The 27,627-nt window shown below is 34.4% G+C and overlaps 2 protein-coding genes and 1 long non-coding RNA gene across 3 annotated transcripts; 2 read left to right on the top strand and 1 right to left on the bottom strand.

Moving 5' to 3' along the window:
• Positions 1-7,216: 7,216 nt before the first annotated feature.
• Positions 7,217-10,966, bottom strand: LOC141713153 (carbon catabolite repressor protein 4 homolog 3). Its single transcript, XM_074516443.1, has 13 exons — positions 10,647-10,966; positions 9,996-10,159; positions 9,739-9,804; positions 9,571-9,623; positions 9,406-9,487; positions 9,197-9,283; positions 8,985-9,077; positions 8,852-8,884; positions 8,639-8,751; positions 8,382-8,508; positions 8,204-8,289; positions 7,912-7,996; positions 7,217-7,457 (listed from the first exon to the last, which is right to left on the bottom strand). The coding sequence occupies exons 1-13, from the start codon at positions 10,876-10,878 to the stop codon at positions 7,377-7,379; spliced, it is 1,302 nt and encodes a 433-aa protein (XP_074372544.1). The 5' UTR covers positions 10,879-10,966; the 3' UTR covers positions 7,217-7,376.
• A 398-nt stretch (positions 10,967-11,364) lies between these two features.
• LOC141713154 (ATP-dependent Clp protease adapter protein CLPS1, chloroplastic-like) lies at positions 11,365-14,977 on the top strand. Its single transcript, XM_074516444.1, has 3 exons — positions 11,365-11,542; positions 12,747-12,891; positions 14,442-14,977. The coding sequence occupies exons 1-3, from the start codon at positions 11,470-11,472 to the stop codon at positions 14,701-14,703; spliced, it is 480 nt and encodes a 159-aa protein (XP_074372545.1). The 5' UTR covers positions 11,365-11,469; the 3' UTR covers positions 14,704-14,977.
• A 2,529-nt stretch (positions 14,978-17,506) lies between these two features.
• Positions 17,507-19,025, top strand: LOC141710986 (uncharacterized). Its single transcript, XR_012571174.1, has 2 exons — positions 17,507-18,744; positions 18,845-19,025. It is a non-coding gene; the product is annotated as an uncharacterized LOC141710986 (long non-coding RNA).
• Positions 19,026-27,627: the final 8,602 nt, after the last annotated feature.

Here is a 27,627-nt window from a genome sequence, read left to right on the forward strand (position 1 = left end):
TGAGTGAATAAAAAATTCAAGAAGTGAAAAAAACACAAAAGTCTAGGATCTAGATTTGTACATTAATCAGAAGGCTCTGATACCAATTGTTAGGTCCCAATTTATTTGTAGAAGGGGGGGTTGAATGCAAACAATACCGTTTAATCGAATAAAATGCGGAATAAAAATGTGAAACAAAATTCAAGTTAAATAAAACTTTTATTAAACTTGAAAGGTGTTACAACTACGGTATCGGTTACAAGGGATTAATCTCAAATCAATTATTACAAATCTAGAATAAATTCGACATGAACTTTTTCTATTTTTGCAATTAAAAGATCAAATGCTAAATGCGATTTGAGATTAAGTTCTAGGGATTTTAATCCGCTAGATTGATACACAAGAACAAGATAAATAATTCTAGTGGATTGGATTTAACTTTTCAATCTAGAATTTTGATCTTGAATAAAGCAGATGAAAAATAAAATGTTGTGCCTTTGTTTTCTGCTGTGTTCTTGACTTGTGTTTTCTGTTGAATTTTTGCATGAATATCTTCTGCTGTGTTTTTGTTGTTTAAGTAAACAGAACAATCCAGTTTACTCAGCAAGACTTTCGGCAAGACAATCAAATGAACTGGTATGACAATCCATTTGAACTGGTAGGACTTTCGGTGAGACTATCCTCTTGAACTAGCAAGACAATCCCAATAGCTAGCAAGACAATTAGAATGAACTAGCAAGACTTTCGGTATGACTATCAATTGCCATACCGATTGTCATAGTAGTTCAAATCAAATTGTCTTACTGAATTATTAATAGATTTTAATCTAATAATAATTCTGAAAATCCTTAATATTAATTCTGAATTAATTAATCAATTAATTCAATTAATCAATAAATTAATCTTTGCAGATTTAATTTATTTTCTTAATTAAATTATTTGATTTAATTAATTAATAGAGAATTAATACTAATCTTGAGCAGCAACCATTCTTCTGAAAATCTTCTGAAAATTACTGTCAATTATGAATCAATTCCACCACTTCAATGTTGACACTCGATGTACTGTCTGGTTCATGAGTGACTAACTTCCGTGACGTTTCTTCAAGCCTTGACCTTGATACTCTTGATTTTCTTCAGACTAAATCCTTGTAATTAATTGATACCCTGACGAGATCTCTGTCACTTGATTAAATCCACAATCTTGATTTATATCACTGAGGCTTGATCAATTTCTTGAGCTTCTTCTAGTGAATTAAGTCTTCAAGTCTGTAGATGAATAATGTTTCTTAACCCTTTTACAGATGTTACTCTGTGAGATCTCTCTGACGATAGATCCACTATTTACTTATTACATTCTTATTTGAGTTGAGTTAAATCCTCGAATATACAAATAGGCTATGCCATATGCCTTTCAAAAAGCTCTTTCCTTTTGTTTGAGCAAATCAAAATACTTCTTTTTGTAATCAACTTGCTCAAATTTCTTTTTATCAGAGGTTGGCTTCCTACACTCACTTGCAAAGTGTCCACTAATGCCACAATTGTAACATTTGAACTTTGATTTGTCCACCATGTTTTTGTTTGGCTTAGTGAATTTTGTATTTTTCCTGAACTTCATCTTTGCAAACCTCCTGGACAGAAAAGCCAGATGTTCATCAATATCATCAGAGTCATCCTGACTGGAATTGTCTTCATCCTCAGCTACTTGCTCTTTACCCTTGCTTGATTCTGATTTGCTTGTGCCAATTTTGAGACTTGGCATTGTCTTTTCCTCATTCCTGGCTTCAACCTTCTCACTGTCAGCTACAAGTGCAACTGATCCTCCTTTTCTCTTTCCCTTTTCCAACAGCTCATCTTGCTCCATCTCAAGTTCATATGTCTTCAAAATTCCATATAATCTTTCAAGTGTGAAGTCTTTATAATCTTAAGAATTTCTTAGAGAAACAGTCATAGGCTTCCATTCCTTTGGTAGAGACCTTAGAAATTTTAAATTGGAGTCCTTGACTTGGTAAATTCTCCCATACAGCTTTAATCCATTCAACAGTTTCTGAAATCTGTTGAAGGTATCATTCAATGATTCTCCTTCTTCAAAGTGAAAATTTTCATACTGTTGAATGAGAAGCTGCATTTTATTTTCTCTAACTTGCTCAGTGCCTTCATAGATAAGCTGCACAGTATCCCAAATTTCCTTAGCAGTTTGGCTGTTGATGACATTGTCAAACATATCTTGATCCAGGCCATTAAACAGAATGTTCATGGCTTTCTTGTTCTTGTGGACCTCTTCAATATCTTCAACAGTCCATTCTGCCTTTGGCTTGGGAATAGACTGTCCAACAGCAACTGTTGCAGTAGCAGCTGTTGCCACCTTGTGTGGGATGTGAGGACCATTCTCAATGCAGTTGATGTAGCTTTCATCTTGAGAGAGAAGATGTAAATGCATCTTCACCTTCCAGTGATGATAGTTATCTCTTTCCAGGATTGGAATCTTTACACCAATATCCTTCTTACTCATGATGTTAGCAGAATGGATCTTTAAACTCTTTGTATGTTAAGAGCAAGCTCTGATACCAATTGTTATTCCCAGTGGACTAACAATGAGATTTACAGAAGGGGGGTTGAATGTAAATCTCAAAACTTTTTCAAGTTTTGAGTAGTTTCTAAGGCTAAGTGTTTTAGTGAACAAATGTGTGTGAATTGCTTGAAGCTAATACAGACAGATATATATTCAAACACAAATGTAAAGAACACAAAGAACTTAAAAACTTTTCTGGTGGATTTGTTGTTCCACCAGAGATGTGTTATTTCAGAAAATCTGTGATTCAAAGAATTAAATCACAGCTGCTTCCTAGTACAAACTAGATGATTTTCTCTCTGGATATTTCTAAACAGCTCAGAAAAATTCTTATCTAATTACTAGCTGCTACTTGGTTTATATATCACCAAGTTTACAAGTGAAGACGAAAGTGTAAAATACAATTAAAAAGATTCTTCACATGTTTTTTCTTCATTTCTCTATCAAATGCAATTTAGGCTTGGTTGTAGATCTTTGAATACTTCCTTGTTTGCATCAGAATGGAAATGCTGCATTTTCTTGATTCCTCCTAGAGGCTTCCACATTCCAGTTTGTCTCTGTCAACCCATGTGCCTCTGTCAGCTTGTGAATTGTCACTATCAACTGCTAATGAACTAAGCATCTGTTGAAGCTTTCATCCGTTGATGCCTTATCCGTTGAGGCTTTATCCGTTGAAGCTTTATCCGTTGATGCATTATCAGTTGAAGTCTTTATCCGTTGAAGCACTTATCCGTTGTTGGATATTATCCGTTGAAGCATTAGAGACATCCGTTAAAGCTTTGTTTCTTATCCGTTGAAGGTCTTCAATATCAGTTGATACTTCTTCACTTATACAAAATTACAAGGCATGAAATATTTACAATTAGCCCTCCTATTTGCATATCCACTAGTAGTCAACATGACTGATAATTTCCTATAACATCTAAGAATTACAACTTGAATCCAGAGAATGAAATGTGCTACAATACTAAACTTATTGCTAAGTAAAGCTACTCCTTCAACGGATAGCCAAGATGGTCTTATCCGTTGAGGCTACAAACACTAGATTTTTACTTAAGTATTTTGTTTAACTTATCATCAAACTAATACACATATTCCTAACAATGGTGCTGCGCAATCGAATGAAACTCCCTCAAATAAGCCTCCCTATTAGCATTAGAGAAGTACTGCTCATAGAATACCTCCTTGAATCCCTGCCATTCCAAAGCCTCTACGTACTGCTCCCCTCTAGTAGCTTTCACTCCTCTCCACCATCTTTGAACATCACCCTCCAACTTATACACAACTAACCTGACCTTCTGAATCTCATCACAACCCAGTGCATTAAAAATCTTTTCGAGATGAACAATCCAATTTTCAGTATCAATAGGAGTCGGTGCTGCACTAAAAGAGTCTGGTTTCTGCTTCACAAACCTCTTCAACCATACAAACGGCTCCAGCTGATGGCACTGACCATTCTGATTCTGATTCCCATTGCCATTCTGATTTCCGTGCCCATTTTGATTTCCCTCTCCATTCTGATTTCCTTCTCCATTCTGATTTCCCTCTCCATTCTGATTTCCTTGGTTTGCCAAAGCCTGCTGTACAGCCTGAGCCACTGCTTGCCCTATCATCTCAGTAAGCTGAGCGGGGTCAATATGAAAAGGATCACGTCTAGGAGACATCTACAATATAAGATAGCGTACGGATGAAGATTACGAGAATAAATATGATGAAGCAGTTACAAACATATTTCAAAATGATGAAGCAGAATGAAACGATAAAAAACATAATGGAACGAAATTAAATGGAACACCCATCCTATCGTCTACCCAAACCCACAGGTCAACCTAAGTAGGCTTTCTACAAGAAAGAACCTAAGCTCTAATACCATCTCTGTAACACCCCCTTTTAGTAATAAAATGAGATATTACTTAAAATCCAGAAACCTGCAAACAGAGCACTAATATATTTCTAACAATAATTTAACAATCTAAAATTTCCAAAATAATATTAAATCTCCAAAATGTCTAAACCAATAATATAAATTCCGAATTCCCTAAATAAATAATTAAATCTAAATATTGATAAAGTCCGAAATCCTAATCAATAAAAGGGGTAGCTCTCCATCACACAGTCCCAGATATATTATCTGCGGTTTATAATAAAACAACAATTTTAAAAATAAGTAAGGATGAAGCAACGAGGGGTTAGAATATTTCATACCGAGATCAGAACATATACAAATACACACATCATAGGGTACCTAATGCGTGCAACAAAATGGATAACGTGTACGGCATATACAACGTCACCATAAATCAAATCACAAATCAAACTCTAGGTGCACCCACGTATCCTGAAATAAATATCAAATGTGCACAAAGCTCCTCCCAAGAGCTAACAGAAAGATATGTCGTGACCAGTCACACTGTCACGGAAGTGTCATGTCACTACTGCCGCAATGACATGGTTGTAGTACCCCTACAACTGGTTAACTCGGTATACCCTAAATCACACTAAGGGTTCAAAATAAATATTCTCGCAAAATCTAAAATTCACTTGAAATAAATTATACAAATTTCCAAAGCAGGTGGATGCCATAAATAATTTTTGAAAACCGCATAAGCGGATATCTAAATTTTTAAAATCAATTTTTAAAACAATTTTCGGAAGTTAAAACGGTCAAACAAATATTAACATAATGAACAGAAAATAGAATGGAACGAATCAAATAAATATCATGGATAAAAAGAGTAGCGCTGAATAAAAGGGGATATAATCCATACCTTAAAATTCGCGACTAAAATTATAAATAATATCCGCTGATTTGCTAACTCCCCCGCTCCTGATCTAATAACAATTTATAATTTATTATTAATACACATTCATTAGTTCTTTTTAATATTAAAATTAATCTTAACTGACATGACTTAATAGGTAACTAGCAAAAGATATTAGCTTTAACATTAATAAAATCACTGTTTTGACTTGAAACATTAACACACCAGCACATGATCTACCAAAATAAATGGGCTAGACAATACAATTTATAAACAATTTGGTTACTTGCTGATGAACTAGTCATAAACATTTATGTACAATCATTAACAAAATAACCAGGTGCATATATTAATATAAAAGAATACATTAATGTACTAACCAATATAAAGAACATAATCTAGTTATTAAGTATTGGACCAAGTATGTGCATGTCTGCGTTTAGATCAATAGACCATAAAGTAGATAATTAAATATTAAATTAAAAAAAAAACCAACACCCGATAGTGACCAAAACTCATGCTAAATTACAAAACCCATATAATATAATATATATATATATATATATATGTAATCTAGCATCAACCTAACTATTACTTTTACACTATAGCACCAGATTTATAAATAATATTAAGTTTATAGAAATTGATCAAATCACAAGTTTATATATAACAAAGTAATAATATCTGACGCTATTGACTCTAATACACACAATATAACAGACTTTCAAACTAACCCAGGAGGTTAACATAGTAAAAAGAATATATTATAATAATAACAAAATTCGTAAGTACACTTTATTTATATTACGATACTAATATTAAAATTTAAAATATGGTTTGACATGCTAACAACTCAAGTTCATCAATGAAACAAATTCACTATTTTGACATCGAATAAAGTACATGACCTTTGAACCTTTCAAATATATAATAATAACAAATTACTCTCATGATTCCAACAAAGATGCAAAAACTTGGACACAAAAGTAATATATGTACACCATAAACATAACAATTAATATATATTAATACTAATGATGATAACTAAAATCCACCAATTGCTACACAAGAATGACATGGACATGCCATTATACCAATAAAATAATATATACAATTCATATTGGATGTGAAAGTTGTGATACCTATATTATTTATTTGATTTCACTTTTCACTCTAAGAAGTCTAGTGCTTACCAATTATGTTCGTCCTCTGCGCCTCTATGCTCCATCAGATATTTTAGGATTTTTTTTTAAATGATGACATACAAGAGGTCGGGAGAGTATATATAAATTTTTATTACCAACTTTATTACCAACTTTTTTTTCTAAACAAATTACTTATTCTTTTACAAAGTCTTTTATAACTCGTATTTTAGTTCAAATTAAATTCTCCACTTATTATTATTATTATTATTATTATTATTATATAAAATATAAAATTCACTTATATTACAAAAAGGAAGAGGTTTGGTTAGAAATCAATGGCAAATGTAGCTAAACCTGGTAGATACTCATACCGAAACAACTTCTTGTTGCTTCAAACCGGTGATGCTTTCGTGTTGTTTTATGCCCAACATAGATATTATTTGGTAAATTTATATACCTAAAACAAAAACTGTGTAGAAGATTGCTAAAAGATCATTACTTCTGCAGCATATATTATGTTTTTCAAAAGATACAAGGTCACTGAGTATGGACCAGATTCCAGCTTGTTGCAATTGTGCACGCTCAAAGGCAACTCCAAAGTTGTTTTTATAAACTAAATACACAACTTGTTTGGTGGAGAAGGCTGCTTTTTGATAAATTTAATCACGAAAAATAAATAAAGTTGATATGTAACGTAGATTAATACCACACACGTCATGATATCGCTATAATTTACAGAGTCGTTGAAATTGTTAAACATAAGCAAATTCAAGTTTTTTTATTTATTGCATAATATTGCAGTGAAATCGCACATAAATATTGGATCTAATCCCTAGCCTTAACACTTGCATTCCTCTCGGCAATTACAAGATATTAGTGCCTTTACATAGCGAAGATGGTAGTACTATTATTTTTGCAATCATAAATTCCTACTGATGTTTTCTGGTGTCCTCAGGAAAGCAAACTCAGAGATCAAAGCCAAATGATCGCTTCCCAGCTCCTGTATTTACAACCAAATAAGTTCTATAGCTCTTTTTTCACAATTTAGAATAGTATGAACTTGAAAACTCTTCCAAACTCCTCCCACTCATTCTGGAAATACTTCAACTCACGAAAATATTCAAATGACTTGTACGAAAAAGGGGGTTTTCCAGATGAAATATAAATTGGATTTATAGGAAGATTTCTTAGCTGGAGAGGTTATGTGGCCGAGATGAAAGATTTCTTAGAGTTGCAAAAACGCTTGTCTCTATTTCTGGCAGTTTTTTTTATAATTCGAACCATAATCCAGTGTTGAGACCATCGTAAAGTTCTAAAGAACTTTTATCTAATAAGTTGAACAGATATTTTTATTGTATGCATATGCAAAAGATAACCTGGTTACTTGATATTCAAGTTTAATTGGTTTTAAATAATATAGTTTCAACTTGAACATGGCATTATAATGTTCTTACTTTAGATGGAAGACCTTGAGTCTTCTGCAAAATTTCAATCGGAACAGTATCCATAACACGTGTTGGTTTGAGATCGCTAGTGTGCCTGCATAAGGAAACGTCAAATATGTTTATGGTCTATCTTTTTATGTCGCAACTATATGTTTGAATATTAATATAAAATCCTCCAAAGAAACCAGTCTCTCTAAAAGTTCAAGGTGTTAGAGGAGGGCCCTTTGTAGGATCTTATATTAATATTCTACCCGGTCTTCCTCCAACACTATATATAAAAACAAATTTGTGAACATTTTACCATAAATAGTCGACAGTGCCAAGAAATTTGGAGTGGTATGACGTTGCTAAAGGTTCACCACTAGAGTCCCTTGTTCTCATAGACCCCTTACCAAGAGAAGCACAATACACATCATACAATCATTGCATATACAGGAGAAAAGGAACTTCTTAAACAGTGAAATACTGAAATATAATACCTGTACAGTGGAATATGAGCTGCTGAGCTTTAATGGGTGCACAGCTATATGAGTATCAGTAGTTCCAGTTGCAACTTTGAGCTCTTCACTGGTCCAACAAGTATTTGAAGATCTGTAATATTTAAATCTGCAATGGAACCAGTTAAGCTATTTATTTGCAGTTCATGATAATTAGAGATGATAATATCATAATTCTATATCTTATTTAAGGATATGATCAAAAAAGAGTTATGGTTAGATTTTGGTGCAATCAGTACCTATCAATCAAATTTAGCCGAAAACGTTTTTCTCCTTTAACACTGAGAAGATCATTAGGATGACAACGTTTCTGACCTGACAAGTCCCTTCGGTCATGCAGCATGACATTCAACTGCAAGGGTAGATATTATATTCGAAAGAGTATTCATTTCTAATTTAATAACTGTTACGTGTCATTACAGGACTATTAAAGTTCTGAGAGCTTTTTGTACCTCAGATGAAGATATGAATTCATAAATTTCACTCTGCCAACAAGTTGAAAACATAATACACTTCAATATAACTGGAAAGATTCTGGAAATAAATGAAGTATATAATAAAATATTAAAGATATAGATGTAACACCTGTGGAGTGCTGTTATAATCGCCTGCAAGCACCACAGGTATGTTGCCCCATTTCTTGGAGAGAGCATGAGCTCTTGAAGACAATAAACGAATCTGCAAATTGAGCAATTCATTCAGGAGCTTGAGCAACGGAAAAGCTACACAACTCACAGTTTGCAAATTTAATGCACGGGACGTAATAAGATATCAAGCACAAATGCTGAGGGACTAACTTGGCCTATTTTAATTTCACCTCGACTTGGTCTAAAGAGTACATGAATATTCCCAACCACAATACGCAATGATTCATCTCTACACATCTACCTGCATCAGATGGAGTAAGGTGCAGAAATGCAGGCGAGTTCAACAAATACATATAAAGAGATTAGTAAGCATGAATTGGGCAGAACTACTCATTAACTTCTGGGAGTAAATGATGTACCTCAAACACAGAGAGTTGAGCAACATTATCACGAAGACCAAATTGCTTAAATTCAATGTTTTCCTTATCTATTAACCGGAACCTGACATGACAAGTATAAAATTAAATCAGCTGAACAAAGACTTTGCAATTGATGTTGTAAAATCCACAGAAACAAATTCTTACTTATCTGATTTCCAAAACATTGCACAACCATCTACCATATTACCAGTCCGCCGCTGTTGTAAAACAACCGTTGTAAATAAATGAAAAGCAAGCACAACTTTTTAAACATAAACCAATTGTTTATGCAAATATTAAGAATATTAATAGTCGTCCTGGGAAGATCAGTACCTTGTAAGAACCAAGATATCCTGCTTTTTCCAAGCCGGATGAAAGATCAGAATATTTGTCCACCTCCTACACAAACAACAGAGATTACCCGAGCTCTTTACTTTTGATAAATATTTAATTGAAGATAATATTAGTGCAAGAAGTAGCTTTACATAGTACACAACTGCAGCTGAAATCTGCTTTCATTGTGTTGCTAAGCATTCGATTTTTTGGAAAGAAAATCTGTTAGATTTATTAATTTATTTAGTGAAACTTACTTGCAAACAGATAATATCAGGATCACACCCTGTGAGTTCGTCGTATATAAGTCTATTGCGCCGGTCCCATTTCATGTAAGAGGAAGGTACATTCGGGTATAGATCTTTGTGTTTTGAAGCATTCTTGTCCCCCAATATGTTATATGACACCACCGTGAATCTTGCTGCAACGTATGAATTTAAAATACCCGATCAGGTACTGATCAACAGAAATATAATGCAACAAGATTCCAATAACCTCTAGAGAATCTTATATTTATTAATGTAGGTATGTGAAAATCTCATCCCACATTCCCACCCCTTCTTTTAACTCAAACAACATTACCTGGTGGTCATAGTACTAAACATGGGCAAGTTACAAAATTTGTAATACACATTATCGTGTTTTCTGAAACTTCAATAGTTCAATCTCTTATTAGTTATTACGTATACGGGATATCTCATAATCCTATAGGCTTACGACAGTTTGTTATGCTCTATCATTTCCTCTTTCTTGATGAAGCAGAGAGAAATTGTATTGCAAATACAGATAAGAGCATGTCTATGCATTCGCTTAGAACATGTTGAGTTTAAGCTACCAAGGGACTAACAAACATGTCCAAGTGAATTATGGCATGTACTCAATAAAATTATGAAAGTTCAGAAGATTACCTTGTGATAATAGTGGAAGGAGTAGATGAGCATCATCAGCTTCTACCCAAGTGCGACGTATCTCAGGCTCGGCTGGCACTGCTTTTTTACTAATAGATGAAGATAAGGAGGAATTATTGAAGCAACAGAAACTAGTAGCGGTTGGTCTGAATAATTTGGACAATGACTTGTTGCTGGTGGTGATGAGAAACCCATGGCTGAGCCATGAGGTTAAGTTTGTGGAGCAGGCCATCTAAGAGTGCAATAAAACAATAGGCAACATTTTGATAACCAAAAAACTTACACGTCCCTGTAAACAAACTACAACAATTAACACCTATAATTTACAAACTAACTTAAAAATACTCTACCACTTAAAAATACCGTTACCTTCTCGTAAAATCGACTACATAAATTTACGATTAACCGTTAAAGGACTCTAACTTTCGATCATTTGTTATCACCAAATTTTCCGCGATAAACATTTTTTAAGGAAAAAAATATATATTCAGATTTTTCATGGAAGGGCAAATAAACAACTGATTTTAAGGAGTCCACGTTGCAGAAAAGAAACAAGTGAATACTGACTGATTGTTGTAGAAAATCTGAACCACCACAACCACAAATATTAGCAGGACTGAAGAGCGACTCAAGTTAGATAACTGTCCCATTCTTCTGATGGGTGGGACCCATTTCTTGATTTATAGCTCAATTTTCTTGTTTCATGATAAAACCTAAGCCACTAGTGTAAACATTTCGATTCTTGATAAAGATTTTGATTTTTAAAATCCCCCATAAAATTCACTCAATTAAAAACCCAGTAGAAAATAGAGAGAGAGAGAGAATGGTGGCCATGGAGACTGCCATTTGTGGTAGAGTTGCTCTTTCCCCTAATCATATTTTTCACCCTAAATCAGGTATCTCTTTTTCTGTATCTATATTTGTGTCTTATGTCTTCAGACAGAACACACATATGTTGTTTATGTTATACATGCGTTAAGCTTCTTTTATATGTATTTCAAGAACTGACTTAATGGATTTGCTTATGTCTGATTTATTGTATAATAGGATTCTTTGAAGTAATATAACACTACTAAATGACATGTGATGATTGTTTTTGGGGAAATTAGGTGATAAAGATTATGACTTTCGAATAATATAAACCTTAGAATTGTGATTTTTAGAAGTATTTGTTTTAGTCTGCTGAAGGGCAGTATGTTCCACTGATTGGAGGGTCTAATGAGTGTTTCAGTGAAATCCGCAGACGTATAAAACATCCCTGGAAAAAGTTCCAAAATATGTTGAAGTTATGAAAAAGAAAATGAATGTGCTTGATTCTATCTTTCAGAAGTTGCAGAAGGCGAGGATAAAAATTTAGTCTTGCTGAGAGTAAATAAGTGCTTGCTTTCTTTTAACCGGCACAGTGTTTGCACCTTAATTGTACAAAGTCAAAGAAGTCATTCGAAATTATAAGATGGTGACTGTAAGTAATATTAATTCACGAGCATTTATATAGAAGATATAGTGAATTTTTGAAAGTGGCCAATGTAAATTGATTTAGTAATTATAAAAGCATGTAGATGTAGTGATGTACTGAATTCCCATCTTCGAAAATCTTGAAGTCCAGATGACAAATTAGAAAAAAGAAACATGAAAGGGGGGGGGGGGGTAATATGGGAAGAGAAGTGTAGTCCGGAAAGTATAGAGGATTTTTATGAAAAGAAATATTTTTTTCACTATTGGCCTAACCAAAAGCAGTGTAGAAATATGTATCTCATGCCTTAAAAAACATACAAAGTTATCAAAATGTCGATTCTTCACAGTATGAACTTGCTCAAATCTTACTGTTATATTTACACATTATATTAAACAAATATTACTTTTATGCAAGTTTTCACTGTTCTATAAATTCTAATACCATATGTGGAAAGATGACTAGCCCCTCTACGGGCCAGGTTTCATTATCTGATTGTTTTAACCAATTTGTCATATGATAGACTTTGTTCTTATAATTGATAAATGTAATAGCTTGGAATGGTATTTCTGTTAACTATTTGATGTCTTTCTTCTATTTTCCTGGAATGAGGTAGTTATGGTTATCATATTCTTCATGTGCCTCAGGGGATAAATATCTTTACAAGCAATGCACAAATCGGAGCAATTTTATGGCAATGTCAGCAACAGGAGTAGGGAAAGGCGGTGGGGTGATGGACAAGCCAGTAATTGAGAAGACAACCCCAGGCCGTGAATCTGAGTTTGACGTAAGGTATCACATCAAATTGTCCTTCCTTAAATGCTATTTGAGAAGTAGATTATTAGATTGGATTTTTAGGGGACAGATTTTTTGATTGTAAATAGAAGGTTGTTATTAAATTACAGGCTTATAGAGTATAGAGCAGACCAACCAGATTTAAGTATAAATGCGATTTCCATATTTAGGACTCAGTCGATGAAGAATTTGAGTTCTTACACTGTGGTTTGTGAATGGTGGTGGCTGGCTTTTGACTTTGTCAGTATTTACAATTACATCTGGTTGATATGAGGACTAAGCAGACTACAGTTCTTTGAGTAACCTCGGGTGGGTACTGGGTAGGTGCTTTTAGGCTAAATTCCAACCACAAATGTAGCCCTTCAAACCAATTCTTTAGGTGTTTGGAGGTAATTTCACCTGTCATGTTTTTAGGGGTTTAAAGGGTTTGATAAAGATGTGACTTGTAAGGGTTTCCAACCATGTCCTGATCACCAATTACTGCATTTTGCAGGTAATTCCAGTAGTTCTGATAATCTTATTTTTCCTTTAGGAATCATTGTCACAGTTTATAAAGTTTTGAGTGTTCTTGTGGAGGAGCATTTTGCCATATTGCACGGGCTGTCCTGTGACATATTTTAGAATACTAAAAAAAGTTGTTAAGCAGGCCCGGAGGATAGTGTGCAAGGAACCCTATCACACTGTGCCTCCAATATTTGAAGGTCCCTAATTATTGGTATTTTATCTGATTTTTCAGGGTACAGAAAAATTTGTGATCAATAATTTAGTAATAACCTAATTAGTTAAGATATCTTCAAAAAGAGAATTTTATTGCTGATCCCTTTTTATTGGTCATTTGACTTTTTGCATACAAGTCAAAGTGCTTAAACATGTATTTAAAATAATAAAGAGGGCAGGACCTAATTTATATTCGAAGATTCATGACAGTTTCGAACAACCGACTGTGTGCAACTTTAGTTTCAACTTCCGAGTTAAGTCCCTGACATAAAAGCATGCTTGTAGCTAGTATCAAAACAACTGTGAAGGCAATTCAATAGCGCTTTTTGTCATTGGTGACTGACTGGGTGCCTATGAAAGTGTATGCTGCCCTTTGGCAAAAGTCGTGTGCTTGTCAATATAATTGCGCCAACTAAAAAATGTTTTTAATAAATGTTCATTTTGTTTAACTAAGAATATATATAATTAGCAATGTAAGTCATTACTACTTCCCTGCCAGTTCTATTCTCAGCCAGGCATTAGGGGTATCATTGGCTTTCCAGAAACACAAGGCAGTTATGGTAATGCCCATCTGTTGGGTTTTCCATGACCAAAATTCTGGCCATTATCAATAAATGTTATAAAAATGTGATTATAAAAGCTGATAAATACTCCATGTTGCACCTCATTGTTCATATCGTTCTGTTTATTAAAATCTTTCATTTGTCATTTTAGTTTGTTTAGTTACCAAGATCACAATGCTGGTTTAATATATTGGAGTGTGATTATTTGAATGTGGAGTGTGCTTTTCTTGCTGCTTATATGACAAATATGATACTCATTGTTGTCAGGAAATCTAAGAAAATGGCTCCACCATATCGGGTGATGCTGCATAATGACAACTACAACAAGAGGGAATACGTTGTGCAAGTGCTGATGAAGGTTATTCCTGGGATGACAGTGGACATTGCTGTCAATGTTATGCAGGAGGCGCATCACAATGGATTGGCAGTTGTAATCATCTGTGATCAAGTAGACGCTGAAGATCACTGCATGCAGCTTAGAGGTAATGGCCTTCAAAGCTCGATTGAGCCTGCAAGTGGTGGTTGTTAAGTGCATTTCAGTATCCCGTGGCTAGTTATAACCTATATATATAAACTTAAAAAACTAGGATTATTATTAATATATTTGTATATAGGAGCACAACTGTTTGAACCTTATTTGCTGTGATTAGAGAAAAAAGATATGTGTATGAAAAAAGCACAAATATGGCCAGTATAACCAGATGGTTGGTAAGTCCACTGTGCTAAACTGCAGAGTAAACTTCTGGTTTGTTATTTGTTAATACTTAATACGGTATCACATGTGAGATACAATTTATATCTTACTTATGGCTCATATAGCTATTTTTTCACATAATATTAGTTTCAGACCTTTTTATTTTATCTGAATTAAATTTGATAACACAACATAAAGGTATGTGCAAGAAGAAACATGATTTCTGACTCAAATCTCTTTGGTGCTTTTTAGCGTCGTACCTGTATTTACAAGACCTAAAGAGTGGATCTGACACACAATCTTTACCAATGATAGTAGACTTCTAGTAATAATTTAGAGTGTAATTGCATGTTACATCCCCCTACAATTCACAAATATTGACACTGGTATACATAGTTTGAATTGACGCAGTTTGGTCCGGGAAGTTTCAATTCTCATACACACACACCACAGTAAATCATGTTTAAAATGGCCCTAACATTAGGTGCTTATTTTCCAAGATTCAGCTTTGTGTAACGGGAGTGGTTTTCTCTCCTTGGGACACACAACCACACATGCACACATGAAATTCATATTTTTTGTCAATGTTATGATGCTAATAATTCACATCACACACACACACAGGCACCAGCTGCTCTCTGGTGCTTGTTAGCTTGGTCCCTGAAATTTCATAATTCATATATTTCAATGACAGTGTACTCTAATAGTCCAAAACACACCCGCAACATACATTTGTGTCGATGTTTTAGTAGGTTCGCCCCTAAACTTTCAAGATTCCGCGTCTGTCAGCTTTTTGCGATTCATACAATATAGTTCATTTGTTTGGATTTTTATTGAGGTGTCCTCACCAAGGTGAGACTAATCCTCACCGGTCTTTGTTAGCTTTTTGTTATTCACACAATGTGCTGCAATTTAATTTTATTTTTGGGATTTTCAGTGAAGTGTCCTCCCCAGGGCTGCATCTATCCTCACCACAGATTAGGAATATCTATATGTTTTTAGTTACATAAGATCGACCAGACAAGCATTTTAATGACACAGTTTCAATGAAAACAGGTATTTGTTCGGTTATAGTCTATTACCGGGAAAATAAAACCGACACCATCAACACAACCTTGACAACTGACATTGTAGTATGGTAAATATATAATTATTCACGGCCTCAGCAATCATATTTGTCCTCAATAATTTATCAAATTCGCCAAAAATTATTCACGACCTTAAAAATTATGTTTGTCCCTAATAATTTATCAAGTTCGGAAAAGTTTAATCCAAATTGTTGAGCATGGTAATTATCTTGTGCAAGACAAAAGAAGTTTCATATATTAATATGAAAGGAGATGGATTTAGATATATATGAATATATTCTTGAACTTTAAAGTCCTAGAATGTTATCTTCAAGATATTTATTTACCGTACAGGAAAAAACTGTATTTTTACAGTCCTACCATTGTTCTAATTATTTGACTATTCAAAATAAATAATTCAAAAAAAATAATAAAACCATCTCATTTAAAGATTTCTTTTTCATATTTCACTTAAATTTTGTTTTAATAGTAATAACTATTAAAGTAGCCCAATCCTTTGTATATATAAAATAAACAATATTCGAAGAAATAACCAAGAAAAATGGCTATCATATTTTCTTTGAATCTCATTTTGCTCATTTTCACTCAAAACCACCACATTTGATGTTCCATCTCGACTTCATCAAACCCAAACCCTTCTTGTCCAACTCACAAAATCCCCCACCTTTTGAAATTTTTTGTTATGTGTTCGGAGAAATAAAGTCTTCGTACATGTCACTCTTGGATTCGATCATAATTTTAAGGAAACTAGAACCCTAGTTTCGTAGTGTGCTGACCAAAATATGGGATCTCACTCTTTTCGGTTGGCAACTCACAGGTGAAGGTGTACACCAACGCTGCTGTTTTAGCTTTATTAATGCCTTGGACCCAAGGCGAATTCATGTAGGGGCCAACCGGACAGTGTCCTTATATAATTAAAAAATAGCAGTAATTTTAAATTATAAATATTTATATTTTATAAAGTGTCCCACTAATAAATTTTTAAGGGATAAATAAGTATATTTTAAAATTTGAGTCATATTTAATTTTATTTATAGTGACATGATTATAAATTAGAGATTAAATGATTGAAATATTAATTTTTAATACTTAAATTAAATATAAAATAATCAAAAAAATCTAGAAAAAATGATCAAAAAAATTGTTTGAACGTGGACAACATAGTCACTTAAATAAGCCCTAAAAAAATGGGGCTGTGGACCTGCCACTGCTTGGAGCAAAAGAATTGCATTTATTCTATGCCAGTTCGAGAAGTGAAATCTATATAGGCTATTATCGGGTAACAACTGCGATCAGAGTCCATGAGATCAAGTACTCAGAACAAGATAAATCTAAACAAAAGGGTCACCTTCTTCTTCTATCTTCTCTTGCCAAATGCTAATACTTGTCAAATGGCTTTCACAAATATTAAAATCCTCACAAATATCAAAATCCTCATCACTACACCCACATGTAATCATCTTAATTTCTCAGGTGTCCGAATTGGTTTGCGGGGGTGGTTAAATCCCAAAAAATTTATGGGGCATTCCTGGTTAGCAGCTCCCAAAATAATAACAAGTTACAAACAAAGGTTTTTTTTTGCATCAACTGGTTTACATTTGGAGTATGAATGCATAACAATTATTATTAGTTTAATATTAATAATATACTCAACTCACCATATTGAAGCACCTAGGGTTTAAGTCCATATCGTGTCACCTATCATCTGCTTAATAAACAAGATTCAATATCCTAAACCTATGCCTAAAGACGTGGTAAAATTAAGAACAGGACTGAACAACAATTAGTAAAACTATAAACAGAAGCAACGACAAAATGAGTATTGACTAATCATATGATAAAGCGGCCAAATGAAATTCTATAATTTTCTTTTGTCACTTCTTGTTCTGTTGTAAGGTCTCAACTCAACATGTATATTCCCCACTAAAAATGGGCCAGCGTGTTCTTCAAATTAGCTTCTTTCTGGTGTTTCTATAACCAAAAACAACATAGTTTATGACATGCCAAAACTTCAAACCAAAATCCATAGTTTGTCAAAAAAAGATTACAAAACCATCCTGAAGAAAGTGCAGAAAAATATTAAAAGTTTGTTGGCCAAGAGTGATTGTACGTGTATAAGTTAATGCATATAGTTCATCAGACTCTCATGTAGTCATGATTAACGCATTCTGTTTGGATGAGGAAGAGGTTTCACACGATTGTACCAATTCTACATGATTTTCCCATGAGGCAAGATGATGTCTGATACGAAATCATACTTCTTGTAACTAAGAAGTACGTCACTCAGGGTCTGGCCTATATATAAGACATACATTAATTCAAGTCAGTAGCAGATAGACGATAAATATAATTGAGTTACATATGGCAAAAATGGAGGGATTAAGAGTTACTAGTTTGGCGATGATAATGATAGCTGTAATGGCCATGTTAGTGTCTCCAAGCCATGCACAAGCTGTAGATTTGGACATTAAATGCCTTTTTAAGTGTGCAACTAAATGTTTTCAAAACTCAACCTCAACTGAATCAACCTTAACCTTAAGAGGGGGAACCATAAAGTGTCTTACCCAATGTTTTACTACTTGCGCATCATCATCTCCTCCTAAATCACCCTCTCCTCCTAAAGCACCCTCTCCTCCTAAAGCCCCGGCGCCGCCTAAACCACCGATGCTGCAAAAACCAATAGCAACGCTACCAACCTCCCACGTTTCCGTAAATATGCCTTCACCATCTGGGTTGAGGTCCTGCAATTTCCAATGTGCAATTCGAGACTGTACCGGTATCGAAACAGGTTAAACTCAATTGCCACATTACGTTTAAATTTATGAAAATTTATCCAAATTATTTTCTAATGCTTTCAAAAATTTGTCTGTTTGTTACTTGATTGACAGAAATGGAGAAACTTAATTGCATGGAGAACTGCTTTAAGTCTGCCTGTGAAGATAAATAAAAATTTCCAATTTCTACTACTAGTACTACCACTACTACTAGACAAGCCATGTTGCGCAATAAATTGTACTATCTCAAGAAAGTGAGAATACTTATTCTTAAAATTATATAGCATTTCGTATCCATTTCTCTTCATGTCTATTACACATATTGTTCTCCGAGATGTTGCTTCACTTCGTTTATGAGTTCTATTTGATGCCCCAGAACTGACCTTATGACTACAAGATTACCACTTGTGGATCAATGTTTAATAATATTTTTTTACAGATGAAAATAATAAAAAAATAAGAATAAACAGGATTTAGCATTCTTAATTCAAAATTTTAATCCAAAATTTTTAGCAACACTTATTAGCGAACAATCTTAGGGAGATGAATGATAGTTGGAAAATCCCAAAACTATATGATGTACGACAGGAATGGGGTAGGGTAAACATGGGATAAAGGCCTATCTCGCACAAAAATAGCAAAACATACAATAAATTCGTAGATTCAAATATTAATCAATTTGATTCAATTAAAAGAGATTACAATTCTTTGTATAGAACTCCTAATATTTGGTAAACAAATAACTTGTAGACGAAGTAAAATCAACGACAAAAAAAATATGTTAATAATAACTCATACCTATTAATTATTTACTACCATACATACACACACAAAATATATATATATATATATATATATATATATATATATATATATATATATATACTCTTTAATACTAGCCTAAAACTCGTGTCATACACAGATTATTTTTAATATTACGTATTTTTTTTGAATTTAATTTGAAGATTTTAAGTTATGAAACTTATTTATTTGAAATTTAAATAATATGATTCAATAATACTTATTAATATACATATAGGTGTATAAGTTACAGTTTTAAAAAATAATGTAATGATTAAAATTTATATTTTTATTAATATTTATAGGTGTGTTAACGAAATATTATTATATTTAATTAAAACATAAATTTTAGTTGATTTCAATAGTATACGAATTGTCATTAATCTATTAACACTACAACAAATCAAGCCATTTATGACTTTTTTTGAACTAAAATCGTCATAATTGACACATTTACGACGACAAATTTTCATCATTTTTGCTCGAGTAGTAAGTTCATTTTTCGTCATAAAATATAATTTCGTCGCAAGTTAGTAAGCAGGGGCCACGTTCTCAATGAATTTGTGTTAGATTATTTTAAAAATATTTTTCATCGATCCAACCATATGGATGTCAATAGATATATATTAGTGATATAACCAAAGTTACATATCAAAATAATTTTACTTGGTTTGCCATTTTAACAGTCAAGCATGAGTTTGACTTGTACAACTAACTAGTATTTAGTTCTGATTTTGGGTTTCGATTATTTTAGAAATATTTTTATCGATCCAAGTAGGGGTGTACATGGGTCAGGTTGGCCTGGTTTAAAGCATGAACTCAAACCAACGCATGAAAAACGGTTTGATAATTTTCGAACCCAACACATCAAAATTTATTCGTAACCCAGCCCAAACTATAGTACATCGGGTTGTGTTGGTTTGGGTTGGTTTATACGGGTTACTAAAAAATTCTAAAAATAAAAAAAGTTTGTTGTCCTGTACAAAAATAAACCAAATAAACAGTACTAGAACAAATTTAGACAAATTCCATCATAATTCATAACTTGAGTGATAAGTCCACTATCCAGTGTCTTAAACTCCAACCAAAATATTACAATCATTAATTCAAATAAGTCATAACAGTTTTAGCCAAATAGAGAATGTCTTTAGAGTTCAAACTAATCAAAGTACATAACATAAACCTGTGCTGACTGCTGAAGAATCTATGTCAAAATCACACGTCGATGATATCGATGTTCTTGGTGGCGATCTTAGCACTTGTTTTGGCATGGTCCTTATCTTTCACCTTGTTAACTTTGTCTACAAAATAGATAAATTTATAATATCAATACATGGGAATTGGGAAGTAAGCTAGTACAGAAAAATGGGTTCAGTCTTAAAATAAAATGAATTTAGATAATTTACCTTTCTCAAGAAACTCATAAGAATGTGTTTCATCCAGATAACCGTCAAGTTTCGGTCCCCCTTGATCATCCCTCATCCAACTCTGCGTGCATACCAATGCCTCTACCATTTTTGGACTCAAAGAGCTCCTAAAAGGTTCCAAAATACGCTCGCTAGTACTAAAGGCAGATTCAGAAGCAACTGTAGACACCGGAATTGCGAGAACATCTCTAGCTATCATAGATAAAATCTTATACTTTTTAGAATGATCCTTTGACCAAAGTAAGATGTTGAATAAAGAAGTTATAGGATCTAGAGGTTCTTCATTCAAGCACCTATCAATGTCATTCTTCTTTTCGGTTACCTCAATTTACTGCTGATGCATATAATTTTTATTCCCAAATAATCTAACAAAGAATTACAGAAGGGGGGGGGGGTAAATGTAATTCTGGTTTCTTTTTAATTTTAAGAACTGTTCTATCTTTAATATATAGCTGTGTTTGATTTAGCTAAGGTGCGGAATGAAAATATTAAAGAAATCAAACACAAAGTAATCAAATACAAGTATTTAAAAACTTTATGGTGAATTGAACTTTTCCACCAGAGATATATATAAAATCGAGAACTCTGTAATACAATGTTTGCACACAACTTCTTACAAGTAGAACTCACAAAGAACAGATAAATTCTTTATAGATACAACTTTATCTATTTCTCTGGTAAATTGCTTACTAACTTGATATTGTTCTACTTGCTACCCATGGTTTATATATCACCAAGTTACATGATAAAAAGACAAACAAATAAGACAAAAAGTTTCTTAGTCTAATTACATGCTTCTTCATTTCTCAATCCAGCATCTTTGAATATCTTCAGTTTAGCATGGAAATGGAAATGGTTCTTTGTTCTCTAAAACCTGTAAATAGGCTGCCACATTCCATTTGCATCTAATCAACCCATGTGACTGTCAAGTCACTATCAACTGCTGTTTGAATTTAAAACATCCGTTGAAACTTCATAGGATCATCCGTTGAATCTGTGTTGAATCATCCATCGAAGCTTCACTAGATCATTCATTGAATGTGACTTGGGTCATCCGTCGAAGCCTTGTAGAATCATCCGTTGAAAGTCTTCCATAGCAGTTAACTCTATTTCACTTATGCAAAATTACAAGGCATCTAATATTTACAATTAGCCAACATATTTTGCATATCACACTAGTAGTCAACATGACTTCGAATATCCTACAACTTCTAGATCTTTAAGGTATTGTAAAATGCAGAATTGTGTTACAAGACTTATTGATACATAAGATACTCTCTCAATGGATGTTAGTGATCATCCATTAAAAGCTACAAATACACTAAATTAAATATACTAAGGTGTTTTGTTTAACCTATCATTAAGTACACAACATATTCCCTAACAATCTCCCCCAATTTATGTCTACTGGAATTGTAGGCATAAATTAAGAGAAACTTGATGATAACAAAACACCATATGAATACAACTGATTTATAGTAGATAATGTTATTCCCTTAACAATATAGCAAGAATTACAGAAGGGGGGTTGAATGGAATTCTTGAACCTTTTTCTTAAAATAAAAATGTTCAAACTCGAATATAAATATAAGTGTTTTGATTAGCACAATTCGGAATAAAAACTTAAGTGAATCAAAACATAAGTAATTAAAAAAATAAGAGTCTTTAAAACTTTCTGGTGGATTTAAACAACTCCACCAGAGATATATATTATATCGAGAGAACTCTGTGTGCAAGAATACTCACAGCTGCTTACAAATTTGAACTACTGAGAATACAGAGAAATACTAAATAATTCTGCTTACAAATATTTCTCACTTTTTTGTATCTCAGTTCTTAGTTTCTATTTGCTACTTCTTGGTTTATATAATACCAAGATTACAAAGTCAAAAAACAGGATCATTATAAAAACTATCAGGTCTAATGCTTTGTTACTTTGTTCTCTATTACCCAGTTAATAGGCTTCCTCATTCCATTTGCATACACTTAGACGCATGTGACCAGTTGTCACTGTCAACTGATATTTGAATTCTTTATCCGTTGAGTACATGATCATCCGTCGACTTTATGATCATCCGTTGATGGCTTCATTGATCATCAGTCGACTGCTATATAAAACATCCGTTGATAGCCATTTGATCATCCGTCGATGGCTTTGTTAATCATCCGTCGATAGCTATTTTGGCACTTGACTTCAATTCATTTATGCAGAATTACAAGACATCATCTATGTACAATTAATCAACCTATTCTGCATATCTAGTTAAAGTCAACATGACTTATATGCTACTACATAATCTATACAAAGGTGTATGCAGAAATGTGCTACAGACTCATTATTACATAAGCTACTCACTCGATGGATAATAAGTCATCATCCGTCGGGACTGTAATGAGTTATCCGCCGGGACTATAATTCTTATCTGTCGAGTGCTACATTATTTCACTAAGTAAAATCTACTTAGGTGTTTTGTTTATGAAATCATCAAGTACACAACATATGCACAACAATCTCCCCCAATTTATGTCTACTGGAATTATAGCCATAAATTAAGAGAGACTTGATGATAACAAAACATCTTAAACATACAGCTTTAAAGAAAAGTAGATAATACTGAAAGTGCTTCAAATAATCAAAATGTACAAAGTTTGGCTCACAATCATTTTCAAGATGCTCCTCTAGCCTGAGCAGATTTTTCTAGTTTCTTGAAGGTCTGGATCTTCTTCTAAGCTTTCTGTTGTTTTCATCAATCTAATTTTGGAGTTGCCTGTGGAATTCCAGTTCATCAGATTCTGAGAGATTTAGCTTTTCTTGCATTTCCAAGAGAGTCTCATTGCTGGAGATTCTCAATTGGTCTTCTAATCTGAAGAATCTTCTCACCCCTTTGTCATCTATGAACTCCATCAGCCAGTAGGGCCTTAGATGCATTCTTCTCCCTGTGTATGGGATGATTAGAGTCTTTTGGAGTGCATCTTTAGCTCTAACACTCCTTAGTTCTTCAATCTTCTTCAATACTAGTCTTCTTGCAGTGACATTGAACCCAAAGTTCTTCTTGAAGGACGAATAAACTTTAATCAGTACAGCTTGGCTCTCTTGAAGAATCCTGTGAAGTGGCCACTGAATCTCCTTTCCTCCTTTATACTTGAACACTAACCTTTCAGGTAGGTTTCTGTATGCATCAATTCCCCTCACTTCATCTAGTTCATCCAGATAGAGGTTTAGATCAGAAAATTCTTTGATGTCACACAAGTACAAGTAGTCTCCCTTATTGACTTTGGGCTGAGCTTTGACTACAGATTTGGATTTGAGGGGTGACAGTTTCACTTTCTTGACTGCCCTTGACTTTGTCCTTTTTGGCTTGCTAAGGATTGGTAGACTGAAGTCAGGAATTGGTATGTTATCCCATTCTATTGGCTCATCCTTGGGCACAATGGGTTCACCATGAATATTCCTGTAGGGATCCACCACCCTTATATCTTCAAATACCACAGAGGGCTTTGATGCTTGAGTTGTAGCTGGTGTGGGTTCCTTAGAAAATTGATCTCCCAATTCCTTGTCAACAATATCCGGTTTCCTTTTTGTTCTTTTAGCCAATTCTTTCTTCCTTGGAGATTTCTTCTGTTCTTCAACTTGCTCCCTTGATTCAGTAGCTTCTGATGGTTGAGAGAGAATTTGTTGGGCTGAACTCACAGCCTGTAGCTTGGCTAAGATAGCAATCTGCTCTTTCTTTTGTTTAGCCTTCTTTGCATCTAGAGCTGCTTGCTTCTTTTCCTGCTTCAATCTGGCTCTTTCTTCTCTCTTTGCTTGAGCAAATTGAGGATGTCCAGCTACCACACAAATTTCCTTCCCATTTCTAAATATCTTAGCAATCCTCTTTTAGAAGCTGAATTAGTTGTATCTTTGTAGAAAATAATTGATCTTGACATAAGCTTCTTCTCATCAGGCTTGGGTGTCTCATACACAGTATCCAAGGGGTTCTTCAAGGATGATTTTGAATAGTTTACCCTTGGTTTAAGAATCATTTCAGCCTTTGGAGACTTGATGCAGGAAGATTGTCCTCTTTTCAGATAGTTCATGCTCATCTCATTCACACTAATTTGCTTGACTTGAGAGTGATGGATGGCTGACTTAACTGGCTCCTTGACAAGTTGGAACTTCTTCTGTATCTCCTCATCAATCTTCTCCCAGTTGATCAAACTCAACTTTTCTTTCTCAGCAACTTTCAAGTTTGTTGTTGCTGCTTGAATCGGATCTATACCATCTGCAACTGGAGGCTTTGAGACAGTAATTGATGGCACAATTACCTTAGTGATTTGTATTTGAAGCTTCTCCCCCTCACTTGGTCCTTTCTCCCCCTTTTTGTTATCATCAAGTTGAGGAGTCAGGCCTTGTGCTTTAGCCAGTTGCATTAGAAGATTGGTCTGAGACTGTTGATTTTGAAGAATGGTGGCCACAGAATTTTCAATAACTTGAACTATGTCTTCCAACTTGGCCAGCTTCTTTTCAGCATCTGATTCTCTTCTCAGTCTCAGTAATAGATCCTGCATGGTACCATATGGCATGACTGAATCTAGCTTCTCAGAATTGTAGGTCTTCAAGTCAACTATATCCTTTTTGAGTTCATCTACACTCAGATTCTGTCTTAATTGCTGTAGCTTCATTAGATGTAGAGAATCTAGGTGAGCTTGAAGAATAGCCTTGGTACCAACATTTGAGCTCTTCTGAATGGCCTGTTGGATATACATGATTTGTTTGACCAAGGAGACATTAAATTGTCCTGGTGTAGACTCCTTTATCAAGGCCCATTCAGGTAAATCTGGAATAGAACTTGGGCCTTCATCTCCCCCTAAGTTCATGCTTCCATCAAATAAAATAGAGTCATCATCATTAGAATTTACTCTAAATTCCTCAGATGGCTCATCAGCTGTAGGAGGCATTAAATTGACAGTAGCTTTATCCCTTTGTAGAGATTCTGAAGTATGCACCAGATTCAAAGTCTTTTCTGCCTCCTCATTGCCCTGAGCAGCCAACAGTTGATAGGCTGATACAGGATGAGTAAAAGTATCAGCATCCAAGGAAATGTTATCAATTACAGCTTTGTAATGTTGCTGAAATTGTCTTTCCTTTTCAGCATCATCCACAATCATTAACTCATGAGCAATGGCTGGATCCACTCTTATACCCTCTGTACCTGCTTTTCTCTCATGTTCTCTCTTTTATTGCATCAGGGTCTCACCTTGGCTCCCCACCCTCACACCCTCACCTTCACCTACTAAGGTGGGACTCCTCTCACTCCCTTTTGCCAATCCTGAATAAATGGATTGCTGATTTTCATTCATTTCCTCTCCTTTTTCCTGGGAGCAACCCAGCCTCTCACTCAAGACACTCTCCTCTATCAGTCCTAAGAGTGACTGTACAACCACTAAATCTTATGCACTTGAAATAATTGAAGTTTGAAGTTGTGCGGAGATACTCGACGGATGAGTGATATCCATCGAGTGAGTGGTAATGCTATCCGACAGATAACTGCAGTTAGGCTTATCCGTCAGGATACAATCACTACTCAACGGATGAGCAATATCCACCGAGAGAGTAGAAATGAATGAGTTGGGAAGAGAAACTATTGTTGACTCTGTGCTGATTGAAGATATTTGGGGCACATATGTCACAATAGTTTCTGAAAGAATTGGCAAGTGAGCCAACAAATCATTTAAAAGATGATGCTCACTTGTACTAGATTTTGGCTTCCCCAACAGAGTTAAAGAAGGGGAATCAGGAATTGATATGTGTATTATATCCACATCCAGAGAGTTTGTTGGTGAGTATGATGTATTAGGTGCTTCTATAACTAGAGATTTTGGCTGTTACTCCACATTTATTGGAGCCACATCAAACTGAATTTGAGAGAGTGCAGGGACTGTGTCTTTAGCACCAGTTTACATTGTGTGTGTGCCCTGCGCATCCCCAGAGGTTTTAGATTTCTTCTTTCTTGTATAAGTTTGGGGTGAGCTTGTGTCCCTAACCCTTTTGGCCTGTACTCTTGGCTGAGAGCTTTGTTCAATAACTACATCCTTTTGGGAGGATGCAGCTAGAAGTGAGCTTTTGTCCTTTTTAAGCACTGCAGTTTGTTGGGAAACTGCAGTGTGGTTAGGCTGGGATTCACTCAACTCTCCAACCTTATTCTTGGGGTTTCTTTCATATTCACCCCTTCCCTCACCTAACTTTCCCTCCTTCACACTCCCCTCTTTGGCTTTGGTGGATTTTTCAACTGGTATCTTTTGAGAGATACCAGAGGAGGTTTTCTTTGATTTGGATTTGGAAATAGTAGTTGGTTTGGAGGCTTTGGTAGGCAACTGTTTGGTCATTGGCACAGTTACCATAGCTACTCCTGAATTCAAAGAAATAGTGGAGGTTGGAATAGTTATAGGGATGGATGAACTTACCTCACTTACCTGTGGTGCCTGCATTACAGGAAAGTAGAACATTGGCACATCCTTGTGATGATTGGCCCTGTTTAAATCTGCAATGATCCTCCTCTCTTGAACCCAACAATCCAGTTTGTTGTTAGGGTTCTCAAGAACTATTTTTTCACAGAGGTGGTTAGCCAATAACATAAAAAATCTGGCATAATAAACATTCTTCCCTCTTTTATTTAGCTCTTCTAATTT

This window comes from Apium graveolens, chromosome 3, assembly GCF_009905375.1.
Source record: "Apium graveolens cultivar Ventura chromosome 3, ASM990537v1, whole genome shotgun sequence".
Taxonomy (NCBI): Eukaryota; Viridiplantae; Streptophyta; class Magnoliopsida; order Apiales; family Apiaceae; genus Apium; species Apium graveolens.

Excerpts from the sequence above, each read along its gene's own strand:
- LOC141713153 (XM_074516443.1), bottom strand. The coding sequence starts at position 10,878 with ATGGCCTGCTCCACAAACTTAACCTCATGGCTCAGCCATGGGTTTCTC. Across the intron at positions 8,509-8,638 it reads CGGCTAAATTTGATTGATAG|ATTTAAATATTACAGATCTT; the intron begins GTACTGATTGCA and ends GTTCCATTGCAG. Across the intron at positions 7,997-8,203 it reads GGCACTGTCGACTATTTATG|GCACACTAGCGATCTCAAAC; the intron begins GTAAAATGTTCA and ends TTCCTTATGCAG.
- LOC141713154 (XM_074516444.1), top strand. The coding sequence starts at position 11,470 with ATGGTGGCCATGGAGACTGCCATTTGTGGTAGAGTTGCTCTTTCCCCT. Across the intron at positions 11,543-12,746 it reads TATTTTTCACCCTAAATCAG|GGGATAAATATCTTTACAAG; the intron begins GTATCTCTTTTT and ends CATGTGCCTCAG. Across the intron at positions 12,892-14,441 it reads GAATCTGAGTTTGACGTAAG|GAAATCTAAGAAAATGGCTC; the intron begins GTATCACATCAA and ends CATTGTTGTCAG.